Genomic DNA, 20,401 nt, shown 5'->3' with positions numbered 1-20,401 from the left:
ACAGTAACGGTTCAATGAAGATTATATAATTGAATATACATAATCAAAAGTGTATAAATATAAATAAATTAAAACTGCACCCAACAAATACCACCCATGTTTTTAACGCACCGCATGTTGATTTTAATGCACCACACCCTTCTTTTAATGCACCACTTCAGCTTAAGCTTACATACATATGATGTTTATAATGTTGCCTTGAACGGAGAGAAGGAGGAGGAGAAAAAAAAAAGAACATGCACACTGAAACAGAAGATAGGATAGGTGTGGTATGTGTTGGGTATGGTTCATTATTAAATTTCCCCTTTATATGAATATATTTATATAACTACTATTGTGATTATATCATTATTTATTATTATTAGTAGTAGTAGTGATATTACTGTTGCCATCATTACAAAATATCATCACAAAATATTACTGTTACATCACAGTCTCTTTTATTGTTATTATTATTGTTATTATTATTATTACTGTTAATATTATATTATTGATATCACTGTTACCATCATCACAACATATTATTGTCATTACCATCTTTAGTATTATTGTTGTTGTTATTATCATTATTATTATTATTAAGATAATCACACGAAAGTGAATAAGAACATGTAAGTGTACTCAACTGTGCTATTTTGAGACACCTTGAATATAAACTAAAATGTGAACTACTAACTAAAAAAAGTGATATATGAACTAAACTATCTCTGTATTAAAAAATGTATTTAGTAACTAAAACATTTTTAAATACAGAGATAGTATGTTAAAAGCACATTTAGTTCATATTCATGGTCTCAAAAAGCACATTTGAATACACCTAAATGTTCTTAAGATTATCTTAAGAAGCACTTAAAAATAATTTTAGTATATTAAGTACAAAATTAGTGTGTGAAAATACAGCACTTTAAATAAATTATGTAAGTGGACTTTTTTTTCACCTGGGTAGGTCTGTCATGATAACTAATTTTTGGAGGACAAATATTTGTCCCAGAAGTAATTGTGATACATATCATTTTCATTTTGAGATTATTGTATTTCCCTGATATATTGATAGTATGACAACAAAATAATGGAAGTAAATCTTTTCAAAAGTGCAATCAACTTTTAATTACAGTGCCTTACAAAATTATTAATATCCCTTAATTTTTTTTCCCACATTTTGTTATGTTGCTGCCTTATGTTAAACTACTTTAAATTACTTTTTTCCCCACATCAATCTACACTCCCTACTCCATAATGGCAAAGCAAAAAATAGGTTTTTAACATTTGTGCAAATTTATAAAAAAAAAAAAAAACTAAAAAAGTCCTGTTGCATAAGTTTTCATACCCTTTTCTGGGACACTGGAAATTTAGCTCAGGAGCATTCATATTGCTTCTAGATGTTCCTACACTTGGAGTGGAGTTAAACTGTGGCAGATTAATTTGAATGAGTATGATTTAGAAAGGCACACACCTCTCAGAAAAGGTCTAACAGCTGAAAATGCATATCAGAGCAAAGCCAGAGCCAGCCCCGATCTAAGCTGACAGAGCTTGAGAGGTGAAAAGGTGAGGCAAAGAATGGCAGATAAATGCCAAATGCAGATGTGCAAAGCTTGTCACATCAGACCCAAAAAGACTTGAGGCTGTAAAGGTGCTTCGTCTAAGGGTTATGAATACTTATGCAATGTATTTATTTCAGTGTTTTATTTTTAATAGATTTGTAAAATGTACACTCCATACACCATAATAATGACAAAGCAAAAAACAGATTTGCAAATTTTACAAATGTATTAAAAATAAAACACTGAAATAATAATAATAATAATAATAATAATAATAATAATAACTCAGTACATAGTTGAAGCACCTTTACAGCCTCAAGTCTTTTTGGGTATGATGTGACAAGCTTTGCACATCTGCATTTTCTGAACTCTTCCCTAGATCATTGCCTTAACGCAAGTCTGTCACTGAGCTCTACAGGCAGTTATCTTGTTTTTGCTCTGATGTGCATTTTCAGCTGTTAGACCTTTTCTGAGAGGTGTGTGCCTTTCTAAATCACACACATTCAGATGAATTTGCCACAGTTTAACTCCACTCCAAGTGTAGGAACATCTAGAAGCAATATGAATGCTCCTGAGCTAAATTTCGAGTGTCCCAGAAAAGGGTATGAATACTTATGCAACGGGATCTTTTCAGTTTTTTATTTGCACAAATTTGCACAAATGTTAAAAACCTATTTTTTTGCTTTGCCATTATGGAGTAGGGAGTGTAGATTGATGTGGGGAAAAAAGTAATTTAAAGTAGTTTAACATAAGGCAGCAACAAAATGTGAAAAAATGAAGGCGTATGAATAATTTCGCAAGGCACTGTATTAAGGCACTGAATAAATAAATAAATAAATAAATGCATACATACATACATACATACGTAAATCCCATATATACACACACACAGTATCTCACAAAAGTGAGAACACCCATCACATTTTAGCAACCATTTTAGTATATCTTCTCAAGGGACAATACTATAGAAATTAAACTTGGATATATTTTGACGTAGTCAGTGTGCAGCTTGTACAGCAGCATATATATTTAATGTGCCTTGGAAATTACTGAACACACAGCCTTTATTGTCAAAATAGCTAGTAATAAAAGTGAGTACACCCTAAGTAAACTTGTCCAAAGTATTTCAAAAGGCTGTTGCTGGGACCCTCTTCCACTCCTCTATAATGACATCACAGAGCTGCTGGACATTACATTTGTTGCAGTGTGTGGCGTATGGTCTGAGCACTAACAAGCTGACCTTCTACTTCTGCAGCCTAATTAATGCAATGCTGGCAGCACTCATGCATATGTTTTTTGAAGCCAGGTTCTGCACCTGACGTACAGAATGAGTATTCAGCTTCGTTGATCGACCCTTGTGTAACGGAGGCCAGCTAGTAGGTTCTGTGCAGGTAAACCTCACTCCCTGATCTCAAGAGATGTTCTAGCGACTGACGCTTGAAGTTGCAGCCTTTAGCCTCCTTGTTAGTGCGTCCGCCTCCCATGCTGGAGACCCAGGTTTGAAACCCGCTCGGAGCGGGTGCGAGTAGGACCCGAGTGTGAGGGGTGACATTTGCAAGGCCTGTTCTGAAAGGAACCCATCAGGAAACCCTCTGTATCTCCCCGTCTACTGTAGTGGAACTTGGTTTCAAGGTGTTACCGAACCTCTAATAGCCTTAACCGTCTTGGAGAGCAATAATTCTAATTCTCAAATCTTCAGAGAGTTCTTTGCTATGAGATGCCATGTTGAACATCCAGTGGTCAGTATGAGAGAATTGTACTTAATTAGAGGATGGATAGCCGAGTCCGACGGTACCCGACGGAACCCGACGGGCCGGGCCGGGTTCGGACAGATATTTAGAAAGGAAGCTCGGGTTCGGGTCGGGCTCGGTCATAGTGCGCCTGTGTTATAACAGCGTTTTTTGCCCCGTGTGCACTGATGCGCTCATCTGTTGACATTTCCGAACGCCTTCCTACAGTTGCTTAATAAAAGCGGGCTTTCCACACAAACAAAAAGTGCTTGTGTCATTAGTATGAGAAAAAAAAAAGATTTTAACTGTGTCGGGCTGGGATCGGACATAAAAATCTTAATGCCTGTCGGGCTCGGGTCGGGTTCGGTTACTGCTCTGTCGGACGCGGGCTGGGCTCGGACAGAAAAATGCGTCCCGATCCGCACTCTAAAAGTGCATCAAATTTTAACTGCTCTAATACGAGATACACAAGTTTGTTTCATCCTGTCAAGCAGACAAAAACATAAACATGATGGATAGGACATGTGGCTTTGCATGGTTAAACAACATACTGCTGTCATCACTTAGAGTGTACTCACTTTTGTTGGGTTGGCAGCTATTTTGACAATAATGGCTGTATGTTGAGTGATTTTCAGAGGACAGTAAATATATACTGCTATACAAGCTGCACATTGACTACTCTAAAATATATCCAAGTTTAATTGCTCTAGTATTGTCCCTTGAGAAGATATACTAAAACGGTTGCTTAAATGTGAGGGGTTAGTTCAGCGTTGTTGCATGTTTTATTTTTTATTATTATTATTTGTGCTTTGCAGTTTTACAGTTTTTTTCCACCTTCTGGCCATTATGACTGAGCGTTATTCTGAGTACATTAGGACCTCAAATCTGCGAAGGAAGGCGACAGCTACTGTCAAGGCACGTTTAGAGTCAGTCTACGCAAGTGTCTCAATAAATGAAGCTTCTGATCCTGCTGAAAGACAACTAACTCAACAAAATGCTGAATGTAGTGATCAAGTTTCTGAGTGCGGTGATGAAGTTAGCAGGTACCAGTGGCAGACTTAGGTGTCGCTTGCCTTCCAGTAAAGTAGCTCAGTTGTCAGAAACACTTCTGTCTTTCAAGTGTCACATTCCTAGTGAATTTGCTAGAAAGCCAAGATCTGTTGCAGAGAGACATAGATGGAAGGCAACTGAATGGAGACAGTTTTTGTTGTATACAGGGCCAGTGGCATTACTTCATGTTCTTGCCTCTCCAGTTTACAGCAACTTCATGTTGCTCTATGTGGCCATATCTATATTGGCATGTCCAAATCTCTGTGTCACATTCTGTGACTTTGCAAAAACACTGCTTGTGTCTTTTGTAGATCACTTTGGAGAGCTTTATGGCAGGGAAAATCTTGTCTACAATGTGCATGGCCTTATTCATCTTGGTGATGATGTAAAAGAACATGGTCAGTGCCTAGACAACATTTCAGGGTTTCCCTACGAGAACTTTCTTGGGCAAATAAAGAAATTGATCCGCAGCCCTCAGTTCCCAGTTGCACAAGTTGTGAGGCGAATGTCAGAGCTTGAAAATGTAGAAAGCAGCGCAGATGAACAAAATAAAACCAAACTCAAAAAGCCACACAATGAGGGTCCTGTACCATCTTACATCACATGTCCAGTTATGCAGTACAAAGAAGCTTGTCTCCCACAGTTTTCTGTCAAGATATCAGTGGGAGATAACTGCATTTACCATAATGGTGTAGTAGGCATAGTCCGGAATATCCTTGAGGTTGATGGAGTTCTGCATTTGGTGTATAATGAGTTTAATCATCATTCAAGCTTCTTTGACTACCCGATAAATTCATGCCAGCTGGGGGTGTTCCTTCTCGCTGACTTGTCCCAGGAACTCAAATGTGTAAAGATGGATGAGACTGTGAAAAAGTACAGATCTGGCCATTAAAAATGCGTCTATTTTCACGCGGCAGCCTGCAATTCGGCACGCGTGGGCACGCGTCCTACCGCAGCGGCTTTTTTTGTTTTTTTTACAACGTTGTTGCACTTCATATAATATCCACCAGGTGGCGCAAGGAACAACATTCTGTAGCCAAACACCATGGCCAGCTCTAGGGGGCGTTGGTCACAAATACCAGTACAATAGTTCAATGATTCCTCTTTCCTGAAATTATGGTTCAAACCAATAGCAAAAAGATAGCCTATTCATAAGCAGGTGCAGTTGTATTGTTATTTAGTTTTCTTTCTTTGTTTTCCTGACGAACATTTATTAGACTGCATCGGAAATAGAAATGTTAATTTCAGTTATTTTATTTTTCCAACCGACAACTGACCGCTAAATTCGTTTTCAGGGATTAATTATACACAAGCAAGAAGCAGCATAAACATCAGAACCTCACGCGCAGAGCTTATGCACAGAGAAAAACCCAATAAACCTATATATAATAATAAATAAAATAGGCCCATATAATAAATATATGTTTTTCCTTTCTGAATGAATAATAATTTAACAAATTAATAAGTAGCAAGCCTGTATGCAGAATTTTAGGCAATTTCTGTGATGCGCCCTTAAACCAGCATCTTGTTTCCATTTTTTTTTTTTTTTTACAAATCGCCTACACATCAGTTTTTTTTTTAAATTGTGATTGTACACAAATAACAGAAATATGTAAAATAGCATAGTTTTGAGCAATGCCGTACTCTTGAACGAGTATTGTAAGCTGTATCCACTTTATTAAGGGAAAAAAATCAAGTGATCCTGACTGCGCCGCAGGCAGTTAAATAACTCGACAACTTTCACCTTCACAATAAAATACATTATATATTTCAGCGTTTTAAAGCAACATCAAATTAAGATATGCATGTTTAAGAGGTAGTTCGTCTTTTTCTTTTTCTAAGATACACAATTTTAGATACACTGACAATTAATTTGAGTAGAGACAAATAGAAATGGGAAGGATAAATATAAACTACAGTATTTTTGCGATTTTGGTGCTTAGAAATGTATTCTAAGCGGGCAGCGGGCGAATAATATAGTTAATATAGCGCGGAGCGGGTGGATGCGGAATAAAACCTTGTGGAAGCGGGACTGGAAAAGCACTTTGTTATATCCTATAGAGTATAGACTATTTAGATACTTCATCATCAAGCAAAAATTTATTCATAAGCAGGAGCAGTTTTATTATTATTTTCTTTTCTTTTTTTCCTGATGAACTTTTATTAGACTGCATTGAAAATAGAAATGTTAATTTCTGTTTTTTTTTCCAAACGACAACCGACGCGTTTAGTTATTAGCCTATTAACGACCAGATTGTGTTAAATTACATTTAAATTTAAATTGAAACGTGGCTGTGTCACATTAATAACAGCTAAATTCGTTTTGAGGGGTTAATTGTACACAAGCAAAAAGCAGCAGAAACATCAGAACGTCACGCGCACAGCTTATGCACAGAGAAAACCCCAAAAAAGCTGTATGTAAAATAAATAAAAATGCCCATATGCGAAATATAATTTTCTTAATGAATAATAATTTAACAAAACGAAATAAAATAAAATTAATAAGTAGCAAGCCTATATGCAGAATTGTAGGCAATTTCTGTGATGCGCCCTTAAACTAGCATCTCGTTTCCATTTTCTTTTTTTTTTACAAATAGCATACACATCTGTTTTTTCATTGTGATTGTACACAAATAACAGAAATATGTAAAATAGCATAGTTTTGAGCAATCCCGTACTCTTGAAGGAGTATTGTAAGCTGTATCCACTTAATTAAAGGGGGAAAAAAGTGATCCTGACGGCGCCGCGGACAACTTTCACCTTCAGAATAAAATACATTATATATTTCAGCGTTTTAAAGCAACATCAAATTAAGATATGCATGTTTAAGAGGTAGTTCGTCTTTTTCTTTTTCTAAGATACACAATTTTAGATACACTGACAATTAATTTGAGTAGAGATAGAAATGGAGAGGATAAGTATAAACTACAGTTTTTATAGAGTTAAAAATTAATTAATTAATTTATTTATTATCATTATTATTATTTTGAATTTGTTTTTGCGATTTTGGTGCTTAGAAATTTATTCTAAGCAGGCAGCGGGCAAATAATATAGTTAATATAGCGGGAGCGGGTGGATGCGGGATAAAACCTCGTCGAATCGGGCCTGGAAAAGCACTTTGTTATATCCTATAGACTATACTTCATCATCAAGCATGGGCGTCGGAAGCAAAATAAATGTAAAAATGTAAAAACAGAAAAAAATACTTTAGTATATGCCATTTTCTGTAGTCTGGTGCCTTTTATTTAATGTTTTTACACAATGCAAATAGGCCATATTTACAAATATTACAAAAGACGGCTATTGTGCAACATTTTCAGTGGCGCAAGTGATAATACGAGTAACATATCGTTTTTGACGCGGGAGACCCGAGTTCGCGTCCGCCTTTTGGTGAAATCATTTTAGAAATCGTCTCCCTTTTCACTTATATCATATCGGAAAGGCATTTGTTTATTTGTAAATTAATGAAATAATTGAAAAGTTGAAATAAAGTTATTGTCTTTAGATTTGTTCTTACATTTTTGATGCTGTACATTAAGATGGCGCACTGCCCATGCAGTTTTTTTTTTTTTTCTTAAAAACTAATTGAAGTGAAAGGGAAGAAACCCATGTAGATTTGGCCTAATGTCCATGTAAATACTATAGCCTAGTATTATATCCTAATATAGAAAATAATTTAGACAAATAAACAGAAGGCTCACTTTTCAAAACAATAAAGCTTATATGACTGACAACGAATACAGTTGTTAAGTATCAAAAGTGCTCCAGTGAGTTATGCAATTTTTCCCCACCTTTTTTCTTTTTCTTTTTTTTTAAAGTGGAAAAGTAGTTCTTCTATTTTGAAGAAGTTCGTTAAGCCTGGAACTAGGCTTAAGTCTGTTCTGGGAAACCAAAGGGAAGTGTTTTTTTTTTTCTTTTTTTTTCAGTTTTCTGAAAAGTAGCCGTTAATGAGGCATCAGCGTTAAGCGGCATGTAGTATATAGAGCGAAATGTTTATGAATGGCAGAGTGGGGGTGGGGTGGGGTGTTGAATGCTGTCTGTTGCCTTGTTGTAATCAACATTTGGAGACTATTTTGGGGGTGGTGGGGGCGGATTCCGACTGCATTCAGTTGCATTTCGAATTCAGCATTCAAATGCATGCCAGGGAGAAGGGAAAAGCTTTCCTCACTCGCTCCACTTTTTTCAAAACATTAGTGTCCACGGCCCTGACACCAGTGATGCGCGGGTCAGTGGATAAACAACCCGAACCCGACCGACGTTTTCAACTAACCCGCCCGCAACTCGGACCGCCGAATAAAAAATAAAATATTGTACCCGACCCGCCTCCTGACCCGTATGTTTAATATTAGAGTGATTATGCTGTGGAGATGCGGTCTGAAATATCCTGACATCTGAAATCCATTGGTGTACAAGCTACTTTAAAAATAAAATAATGTGTTCTGTTGTAAAGTCGTTGCCGTATTGTTGTGTACGAAGTTCAGATGTTATTATTTTAAGAAATGTATATTTATATGTTTTAGGATTCTCCTTATTTTTGTTTTAGACATCCATCAATTACGGTGAATAAAAAAATGCTGCGCTGGTGGAAACAAGACTTTCGCTTCTACTTTTGAGACCGGTGTTCGGACGTTTTTCTAAAAAACAAAAAACAAAACAAAAACTGTCATTTATGGTCATAAAAACAGAAGCTGAACATAATTCAAAACTGTAAAGTATTTGCTGAATAAAGAAAACATGAAGGATGCTGCTTAATATTTGGCTTTTATGTGAACTTTAAAGCTTATCCCTCATTCCATTTGTTTCCTTTGTTTTGTAATTTTATATTATTTTTGTGAAATGTATTTTTGCTCAACATGCATTTCTCGTGGCAACGAGTTTAATGAATAAACAAACCTGCGTGACATTAGTAACCCAGAATTATTTGAGATATTTTATTTTGAGTTAAGAAATTATTATATTAATTGTTATAGAAATTAATACAATATTAAATAATTATATAGGCGATGCTGTATATGCTAATGCTGTCTGTGCGCAATGTAGACAGCTTTCACAAGTGTTTACATGTATTACATGTTGGCCTACTTCAAATTAAATAGCCCTGCAAGAAACATTTCATGCATCCCACAATCTTGTCCATTGACTGATTTTCTTTTTTTCCGTAATATTTGTATTATTCGTTTATATTCGTTATTTTTTCCTTCATTTTGATCTCGTTACATAACATTCTGAATGTAAATGATACTGTATAGGTTCTATGACTGGGTTTTTACTGGAATGCAGTTTAAAGCTTAAATTTAACATATATTGTATTTTATTTAGTCTAATTAATAGACAAATAATTGAAGAGTGAATCATTCACGTAGTTTCATTTGGAAATAATTTATCGTCACACAGTAAAATAGGCCTACATTCCTTCTATTAACTAATAGTCTTTTTTTCATATTTGTCTTAATATTATTATCATTATCATTAGTATTACTATTACTAATATTATTTTTATTAGCCTGTTATTTTTGTATATATTTTTATTTCCGTACGTTTCCACCCCTTAATTTGGCTCTCTTTAACGTTCATGTAAATGATTCTGTAAATGCTTGACATATGCTATATGACTGATTTTTACTGGAATGTAGTTTAAAGGTTGAATTGAACATATTTTATTTTGTTTCGTCTAATTAATAGACTATTTAAATACTAAACTGTTTTACTGAGAAATGAATCATCACGTAGTTTCTTTTGTAAATGAAAACATACTCATTTATCGTCACAAACGGGGATAAATACAATCAAAAATTCAAAACGTTATTGGCATAATTGTCAGGCGTTAAAAATAAATAGCCCTAACCAGGTATTGAAATAATAATAATGTCACAGCACAGAGGGAGACAGAGACGGAGGTGAGAGTATAAGATAAAAAGGTAAGTTTATTAACAGGTAGAGAGGATGTGTATATCTTATCTGAAATGTCCACTGAGCACGGAGGTAATATCTCGATCTGGAACCAGGAGAACATAGAGTCCAAACGGGGAGAAAGCCGGGGTGTGATCGGTAGATCAGACAACGAGGAGTGAATCTGTCCGGGTATATGTAGGGGAGCTGATTGGATCCAGGTGAGTAATCAGTAGTCAGGTGATAGTGAACGTGTGTGTGTGTCTTCAGGGGGCGTGGCTGGTGCATCTTGTAGGGGTAGAACTCTGACATTACCCCCTCCTCCAGGGGCGGCTCCCGACGCCCCTCTCCGACGTCGAGGACGACCACGACCGCGAGGGGCAGGACGTTCTGGGTGGCTCTGGTGGAAGTCCGTCAGAAGTTGAGGATCCAGGATATCGTCTCTAGCCACCCATGATCTTTCCTCCGGTCCGTACCCCTCCCAGTCAATGAGATATTCCAGACGGCTGCCCCGACGTCGGGAATCCAGGATCTCCCTCACGGTGTAGATAGAGGGTTGATCCAGGATCTCTGGAGGAGGGGTCTCAGCTTCAGCTCCAGGATCATCTGTGGCAGAGGGAAAGTAGGGTTTGAGTAGTGATACATGAAAGGTGGGATGAATTCGGTACCTGGGTGGGAGCTGAAGCTGATATGTCACTTCGTTGATCTGCCTCAGGACCTCGAATGGACCAATGTAGCGGGGACTCAGCTTTTTGCAGGGTAGTCTTAGCCTAATGTCTCTCGTAGATAACCACACCTTATCTCCAGGTTGGTATAATGGGGTGGGTCTTCTACGAACATCGGCGAACTCCTTGTGGCGACGGATGGCCCGTTGAAGGTGTTGATGAGCTGAGTCCCACACTCTCTCGCTCTCTCGGAACCAGTAGTCTACAGCTGGAACATTGGTGGGTTCCTCCGTCCAGGGAAACAGCGGGGGCTGAAAACCGAGTATGCACTGGAAGGGAGTAAGTCCGGTGGTCTCCTGGCGCAGCGAGTTCTGTGCATACTCGGCCCACGGGAGGAACCTGCTCCAGCTGTGTTGGTCCGCGGAGCAGTATGACCGGAGGTAACGTCCAAGCTCTTGGATCTTCCTCTCAGTCTGGCCGTTGGTCTGCGGGTGATATCCTGATGAGAGATTGACAGAAATACCAAGTGCTTTGAAGAATGACTTCCATACATGTGAGATGAATTGTGGACCCCGGTCCGACACAATCTCCTCGGGGAGACCAAAATGACGGAATACGTACTGGAAGAGTAACTCGGCAGTGTTCATAGCCGTAGGTAGGCCTGCCAGGGGGATAAATTTGCAGGCCTTGGAGAAACGGTCAACTACAACCAGTACGCAAGTGTTACCTTCTGACTCTGGGAGGTCCGTCACGAAGTCTACCCCGAGATGGGACCAGGGTCTCTGCGGGATGGGTAGTGGCATCAGCTTTCCTGTGGGTAGATGACGAGGGGTATTAGAGGTGGCACAGACTGAGCAGCTTTGGACGTACCTGATGGTGTCCCGGGTCATACTGGACCACCAGTACCGAGCTTGGATGAGCGAGAGGGTCCGTCTGCTACCTGGGTGTCCAGAGCCCGGAGACTGGTGAACTGTGTCCAGAAGGTGCTGACGCTGGGAGCTGGGTACGAAGATTTTACCTTCTGGACATTCCGGCGGAGCAGGCTCTTGGAGAGTGGCTTCGTTGATCCCGGTGTCGATGTCCCACTGGATGGGGCTAACGATGAGTTCTGAGGGAATGATGTGTTCAGGCTCGACCACGGCGTCGTGGGAGAATTGTCGGGAGAGAGCGTCAGCAGGTATGTTCTTGGATCCTGGTCGGTAGGTAATCTTGTACTGGAAACGTGTGAAGAATAATGCCCATCTGGCTTGGCGGGGGTTAAGTCGTTTAGCTTCTCGGAGGTATTGAAGGTTCTTATGATCCGTGATGATGGTAAACGGGTAGTTAGCCCCTTCCAGCCAATGACGCCACTCCTCCAAGGCGAGTTTGATGGCTAGTAACTCGCGGTTGCCTACATCATAATTTTGCTCCGCCGGAGACAGTTTCTTAGAATAGTAGGCACAGGGATGGAGGAGAGTGGACTCACCAGCTGCTTGAGACAGCACTGCTCCGACGCCGGTGGTAGATGCGTCTACCTCGACCACAAATGGGAGATCCGGGTTGGGATGGTGCAGGAGAGGAGCAGTGCTGAAAATCTTCTTAAGTCGTTGGAATGCTTCGTGGGCAGAGGAGGTCCAGACCAGATGTTTGGGTCGACCACGTAGGAGGGAGGTCAGAGGGGCAGTGATGAGACTGTAGTCCTTTATGAACCGGCGGTAGAAGTTTGAAAACCCCAGGAAGCGTTGAAGTTCCTTGACTGTACTGGGTTTGGGCCACTGTAGGATGGATTGAACCTTATCCAGGTTCATTTGCACACCCTCGGGGCTGATGTTATAACCCAGGAACTGAATCTTAGTCTGGTGGAACTCACACTTCTCCAGCTTGAGGTATAGCTTATGTTGGCGCAAGACTTGAAGGACCTGACGGACGTGCTGGCGATGGTCGGCCTGGTTCCGGGAATAAATCAAAATATCGTCAATATAGACAACCACGAATTTGTGGAGAAATTCCCGGAACACCTCGTTCATAAACGTTTGGAAGACAGAGGGACTGATGGACAAACCGTAGGGCATAACCGAGTATTCGTAGTGGCCAGCAGGTGTAATGAATGCTGTTTTCCACTCGTCTCCCGCACGAATACGAACGAGGTTGTAAGCACTCCGCAGGTCCAGCTTGGAGAAGATGTGAGCCCCACGGAGTTCCTCGAGGGTGGCAGGTACGAGTGGCAGTGGATAAGGTTGTTGGGTGATGTTGGCATTGAGTTGGCGGTAATCAATGCAGGGACGGAGACCTCCATCCTTCTTACCCACGAAGAAGAAACTTGAAGCAGCTGGTGAGGTGGATGGTCGAATGAATCCTTGCTTCAAAGCTTCCTGGATGTACTCCTCCATCGCCTGGCGCTCCGGGTTGGACAAGGGGTAGATGCGTCCTTTAGGTAGTTGAGCCCCAGGTAGCAGATCGATGGAACAGTCCCATGGCCGATGAGGAGGAAGTTGGGTGGCAGCTTGCTTACTGAAGACGTCCTCGTAATCCTCGTACTCCGCTGGGATCTCCACCTGGGTGTCAGTCTCAGGACTTTCAATCTTGGTTGATGCGATGGTCACAGGATCAGAAACTGGCGAGGGTAAACGTGTAAAGCAGTTCTTCAGACAGTGCTTACTCCATCCGATGATGTCACAAGGATCCCAGCGGAGTTCCGGATGATGACGATGGAGCCAAGGACGTCCCAGGATGATGTCAACGGTGGAATCCTCCAGTACCAGAAACTTGATTTGCTCTTGATGGAATAGGCCAATTTGCAGAGTGATGTATGGAGATGAATATCGAATCCGCCCACGTCCGAGTGGTTTTCCTTGGATGGTTTTAACGGATAGTTCCGGGTTATGGCGGTGACGTGACAATTGTAACAGATCTATGCATTCTTGGGATATGAAGTTTCCCGAAGAGCCTGAATCAAGGAGAGCAGAAACACAAAGATCTTTTTTAGCAGTACGCAGCGTCACAGGTATTAGGGTGAGATGAGCAGTTTCAATGTCTGACTGAATGGTACTCACCACCGGACGTGGGGGTTTGACAGGACAGGTACGTAGAATATGGCCGGGTTGTCCACAGTATAGGCAGAGTTTTTCCCTGAGGCGGCGTTGGCGTTCGGACCACGTGAGACGAGTGGAATCAAGTTGCATAGGTTCTGGTACTGGGGAGCAAGCTGCCACCGTAGCGGACTGAGGAGCGGTTTCAGTGGGCTGGCAGGCGGCTAGGCGCTGAGATACCTTCGTAGCTCGTAGTAAAAAGGTCTCCAACCCGATGTTGTCATCATAGATGGCCAGAGCGGCGCGAATATCTGGGTGGAGACCATGACGATAGGCACCCAGCAGTGAAGTTTCGTTCCAGCCACTAGCCGCCACCAGCGTCCGGAAATGGAGTGTATATTCGTGGATGGATGAGGAACCTTGTTGCAGTCGGAAGAGCTGATCAGAAGTGGTGAGTACATCTGTGTTGGAACTGAAAACTTCAGCAAAGTGACAGGTAAATTGCTCAAATGACTGAATTAACGTCGTGTTGGCTTGCCATATAGACTTCGCCCATTGCAGAGCTTTACCAGTGAGGAGGGAAATGAGAAAAGCTACCTTAGATTCATCATTGAGAAATTGTTGTGGTTGCATCTTGATATACAGTTGGACTTGTAGTAGGAAACCGCTACACTCAGCCGCTTCACCGGAGTATGTGTTTGGTAAAGCCATGGGACTTCCTGAGGCAGATGGCGGCGCGGGAGATGGTTGTAGCGCCGCTTTGAAGGCTTTGATGAGTTCGGTGAGTTGATCTGGTGCAGGTGTTTCCTCGTTGTCCATTTTGTTTGTTGGTCTGATCTTCTGTCACAGCACAGAGGGAGACAGAGACGGAGGTGAGAGTATAAGATAAAAAGGTAAGTTTATTAACAGGTAGAGAGGATGTGTATATCTTATCTGAAATGTCCACTGAGCACGGAGGTAATATCTCGATCTGGAACCAGGAGAACATAGAGTCCAAACGGGGAGAAAGCCGGGGTGTGATCGGTAGATCAGACAACGAGGAGTGAATCTGTCCGGGTATATGTAGGGGAGCTGATTGGATCCAGGTGAGTAATCAGTAGTCAGGTGATAGTGAACGTGTGTGTGTGTCTTCAGGGGGCGTGGCTGGTGCATCTTGTAGGGGTAGAACTCTGACAAATAACCTATAATAATAATAAATAATAAGTGATTTAGAGCTATCTACTTTGAATTGCTTAACCTAAATAACTTTCTGTATATGCTATTTGGCATATATTTAGCAAATATTGTGAACGACAATTATGCCAATAAAGTTTTGACTTTATGATTGTATTAATGCCCGTGTGTGACCATACGATTTACAAATGGAACGTGAATGATTCACTCGACAATGAAACACTATTAAGGTTATATATATATATTATATATATATATATATATATATTTATTTAAAATCCCAGCCATATAGCATAATCAAATCTTTAATTGCATTCCAGCATTTATCATTTAGATTCGGAATGTTAAGAGATCGAAATTAAGGGGGACATAATGAATATAAACGAATAATAAATTTATTACAGAAAAAAGAGGATCAATTAATGGATAAGACTTTAGGATGCATAAAATGTTTCTTGCAGGGCTATTTAATTTTAAATACTTATATCTAATATTTATTCTTGATAAACTTTTGAATGCTGTCTACATCGCACACAGACATTCGCATATACAGCATTGCCTATTGTCACAGGGAGGAGTCAGAGACGTGCGGATCCATTTGCAAGGCTTTATTAGAATAGTCAACACGCAGGAGTAAACGCCAGAAAACAGGAACAACGTAGGTAATCCGGGAAAACAGTTCAATACTCAAGCAGTGGTCTCAATGGCAGGCAGCAGGAATCAATAACGGGGTACACAGTCCAGAGTCATACACAGATAATCCAACAATGGCAGGCAGCAGGAATCAATAACGGGGTACACAGTCCAGAGTCATACACAGGTAATCCAATACAGAGAAACACGCTTAGAATACTGACCATGGGAACAATTAGACTTCGCAAGGTGGCTGTGTGTGTGAGTGGCTTAAATGCATGTGGGTAAATGTGAAACAGGTGTTTGCAGCAATCAGATCAGTGGGAAACAAGGAGCAGCTGTGTGCAGTGATTGGTGCAGTGGCTTATGGGGATTGTAGTCCATGAAGTGTGGTGCAAGAGTTCATGATGACAGGGAAGACCAGATACGTTACATAGCCCCTCCACAAGGAGCGGCTTCCAGACGCTCTAACCACCTTTACAATCTTGAGGGTGGTGGAGCGGAGGCGGAACAGGGGGAGGGATGGAGGGCCAGGTCCATGTAGGGGTACTGGAACCACGAAATGAGGCGGAGCCGACGGAGGGAGAAGCCATGGAGGAGGAAGGGTTGGCTCCTGCATGGGGCCGACCGACGGAGGTGGAGCCGGTGGAGCCCGAGGCGGAACCGGAGAGTCGATGGTCCTGGGCGACACAGAGGATCCGGAGGGCCAAGGCGGAACCCAAGGCTCTGGCGACCCCGGCGGAGATGGAGGTCCGGAGGTACACAGCGGAGCCGGAGTGACAGAGGATCGAGGCTGTGCCCACGGGAGGGAGGAGGTCCACAGAGCCGGCAGGACGGAGTGACGAGGCGCAGCCGGAGGAGTAGAGTCCAGAGGCGAAGGTGGGGTGACGACTGACCGGGGCGGAGCCGGAGAGACGATGGAGCCCGGAGGAGCTGTTGGGCCGACGGCCGACAACGGAGACGAGGGAGCACAGAGCCGGGGTGGAGCCGCAGGGTCGGAGGACCGAGGTGGAGTCCAGGACTCTGAGACTGGAGGTGATGGTGAGGGATCCTTCAGTCTGAACACCGATGGAGACTGGCAGTCCCACGGCCAGTCCTCTGCACCGAAGGTGGGATGTGGGTGAGCAGAGGGACTGTCAGGAGACAGAGGTGGCAGGACTGGAGCAGTAGGGAGGGTGGGTGGGAACAGTCCATGCATGAGCTCCGTGACCAGAACCGGGCAGACAGGAATCTCAGGACGACTGGATTTAACCAGCGGAGTCTCTGGAAAGCTGGGCGGAACCAGCGGAGGCTCTGGAAGGCAGGGCTGAACCAGCGGATTGTCTGGAAGGCTGGGCGGAACCAGCGGAGTCTCTGGAAGGCAGGGCTGAACCAGCGGAGTCTCTGGAAGGCTGGGCGGAACCAGCAGAGTCTCTGGAAGGCAGGGCTGAACCAGCGGAGTCTCTGGAAGGCTGGGCGGAACCAGCGGGGTCTCTGGAAGGCAGGGCTGAATCAGCGGAGTGTCTGGAAGGCTGGGCGGAACCAGCGGAGTCTCTGGAAGGCAGGGCTGAACCAGCGGAGTCTCTGGAAGACTGGGCGGAACCAGCGGAGTCTCTGGAAGGCAGGGCTGAATCAGCGGAGTCTCTGGAAGACTGGGCGGAACCAGCGGAGTCTCTGGAAGGCAGGGCTGAATCAGCGGAGTGTCTGGACGGCTGGGCGGAACCAGCGGAGTCTCTGGAAGGCTTGGCAGAACCAGCGGAGTCTCTGGAAGACTGGGCGGAACCAGCGGAGTGTCTGGAAGGCAGGGCTGAACCAGCGGAGTGGAGCGGAGCTCTTGTGAAGCGGGCTCTGGACGACGCTCTTGTGAAGCGGGCTCTGGACGACGCTCTTGAGGAGCGGGCTCTGGAGAACTGGACGACCCCAGCGGAGATTCAGGAGGGCTGGGCGTCTCCAGCGGAGACTCTGGAAGAGCAGGCTCTGAGCGAGCGGTCACTGGAGGGCGCTCTGGCGGCGCAGTCACTGGAGGGCGCTCTGGCGGCGCAGTCACTGGAGGGCGCTCTGGCGGCGCAGTCACTGGAGGGCGCTCTGGCGGCGCAGTCATTGGAGGGCGCTCTGGCGGCGCAGTCACTGGAGGGCGCTCTGGCGGCGCAGTCACTGGAGGGCGCTCTGGCGGCGCAGTCACTGGAGGTCGCTCTAGCGGCGCAGTCACTGGAGGGCGCTCTGGCGGCGCAGTCACTGGAGGGCGCCCTGGCGGCGCAGTCACTGGAGGGCGCCCTGGCGGCGCAGACACTGGAGGGTGCTCTGGCGGCGCAGTCACTGGAGGCTCTGGAAGGGCGGCCATCATGCGCTGTGACTCCTCCAAAACACCCACAGTTAAAGGAGAGCCACATAGCAACAACGCATACTGAATAACGTCCCTTAGCGGGCATCTGAATTCCCCTCCAGGCAGCATAGATTTAGCAGGTTCATTCAGTCCCATCCGAAATAAGTCCTTGAAGTAAACTTCATCAAAAAATGGTGTGTTATTCAACAACTCACAGAAACGGAGAACATATTCCTCAATGGGGCGATCTCCTTGTCGGAGAAGCAGAAGTTGGTCGACTGGGTCCATGATGATGCTGGGGGTGAAACAAGCCGCTGGATCCTGGTTTGGCGAAGTCTTCTGTCACAGGGAGGAGTCAGAGACGTGCGGATCCATTTGCAAGGCTTTATTAGAATAGTCAACACGCAGGAGTAAACGCCAGAAAACAGGAACAACGTAGGTAATCCGGGAAAACAGTTCAATACTCAAGCAGTGGTCTCAATGGCAGGCAGCAGGAATCAATAACGGGGTACACAGTCCAGAGTCATACACAGATAATCCAACAATGGCAGGCAGCAGGAATCAATAACGGGGTACACAGTCCAGAGTCATACACAGGTAATCCAATACAGAGAAACACGCTTAGAATACTGACCATGGGAACAATTAGACTTCGCAAGGTGGCTGTGTGTGTGAGTGGCTTAAATGCATGTGGGTAAATGTGAAACAGGTGTTTGCAGCAATCAGATCAGTGGGAAACAAGGAGCAGCTGTGTGCAGTGATTGGTGCAGTGGCTTATGGGGATTGTAGTCCATGAAGTGTGGTGCAAGAGTTCATGATGACAGGGAAGACCAGATACGTTACACCTATTGTTAATATATAACTTAATATTGCATTAATTTCTATAACAATTAATATAATCATTTCTTAACTCAAAATAAAAAATATTAACAAACCTATCTCTGATAATCCTGGGTTATGGTCACGCAGGTTTGTTTATGCATTAAACATAAGGATGTCGTTACCTCGACAAAATGATCTTGTGGCCACGACATAATATGACATTCCCAGGAATTAATATCCCGTGGCAATGACAAAAAGTAATATGACGTTCCTACGAATTCATTTGTGTGGCCACGACAAACATAAGTGAACCGAAGGTGTCCCCTCCAGGTTACCGTACCTTTTAGTTTGCAGCAATGTTTTCAGCCTGCTCCAGTCCAGTGCGTTACATGACTGCCCCCTACTGATCATGTCTTTCCTATGTCATTGTATTTTCCGTGTTCCTTTGGAATACACCGGCGTCACGCGAGACCACTTTACTTCCCGCGCGCATCTGTATGTTTCATACAAGGTGCCAGATATAGTTTCATTTTTGCTTTCATTTTCTGTTTCTGAGAAACTCGGTACATTTCTGTAAATGATGTTTGCTCTTCTTTACCCCACACAAGGTGCCAGATATAGAGTTTAATTTTCGCTTTCATTTTCTGTTTCTGAGAAACTCTGTATGTTTCTGTAAATGGTGTTTGCTCGTCTTCACCCCCCACAAGGTGCCAGTTATAGTTTCATATTCGCTTTCATTTTCACAAAGCGCCTATAAAACGTTTGAAGGGCTGAGACCTGTGCCATTCCTCCAGGAGACATCAGAATCCCTCAGACAATCTTCAAAAATAAAATCAGGTAAGTATAGAATTTGAGTTAATTTTTTTAGCTCATTTGAAATCAAGTGTTTTGATTTTTAAAAGCTGAGAATAGCACCCTGCAGTATAGTAACACTTCCTGCCTGCATGTGTAGCAGAACAAACAGATACTTGGAGATTTCAGCAGTTACCCTAATGGCCCTTAGTACATCTGAATGCAGTTCTTATTGCAGGAAGGGAGAAAAACAATATGATGGCTTCATGATTATGTCTAACACTTCATAATAACTGCACGCTATGAATCATTAGTAAATAGTCAATTAATCATCTATAAAAGATTGTTTCTACATTAATGGAACATAATAAGCAGCTTATAAAACAGCTAAAAATGCTTTGTTCTTGATTTGTGAGCATATTTATAATAATTGTAATAATTGTATTTTCACAATTTATTAATGATCAATTTATCATTTCTGAATTAAGTATTACATTATTTACAAACCAGTTATTTAGGAGCTGTCCGTGATTCATAAGATCATTTAGAGAGTGTAAGTAAATGATTAATTAACTATTTAGATATACATTATTTCGAAATATAGCAATAGTGTGTTAATAAATGCTTTATTAACACTTATTCCTACTGTAATTTATGAATAATTCAGATAGTCATAAAACATTTAGTAGCTGTCAGTTAACTGTTTCTGTGAGCTCATCTAAAGTGAAGATTAATATTCCATTAAGGAAACTAGTGTTTCCTTTTGTTGGGCTTTTGACATTTTCATTTTAGGTTT

General features: G+C 42.5%; 1 protein-coding gene across 1 annotated transcript in view; it reads left to right on the top strand.

Moving 5' to 3' along the window:
• LOC141340597 (uncharacterized) overlaps positions 1-20,401 on the top strand; it is a 164,792-nt gene that overhangs the window by 88,628 nt on the left and 55,763 nt on the right. Inside the window, exon 4 of the mRNA XM_073845634.1 lies at positions 14,056-14,082. Within this exon, the coding sequence (XP_073701735.1) occupies positions 14,056-14,082 (27 nt within the window). The remainder of the gene's footprint in view (positions 1-14,055; positions 14,083-20,401) is intronic.

This window comes from Garra rufa, chromosome 1 (genome assembly GCF_049309525.1).
Source record: "Garra rufa chromosome 1, GarRuf1.0, whole genome shotgun sequence".
NCBI classification, from domain to species: domain Eukaryota; kingdom Metazoa; phylum Chordata; class Actinopteri; order Cypriniformes; family Cyprinidae; genus Garra; species Garra rufa.
This window is presented reverse-complemented; position numbering and strand designations above follow the sequence as displayed.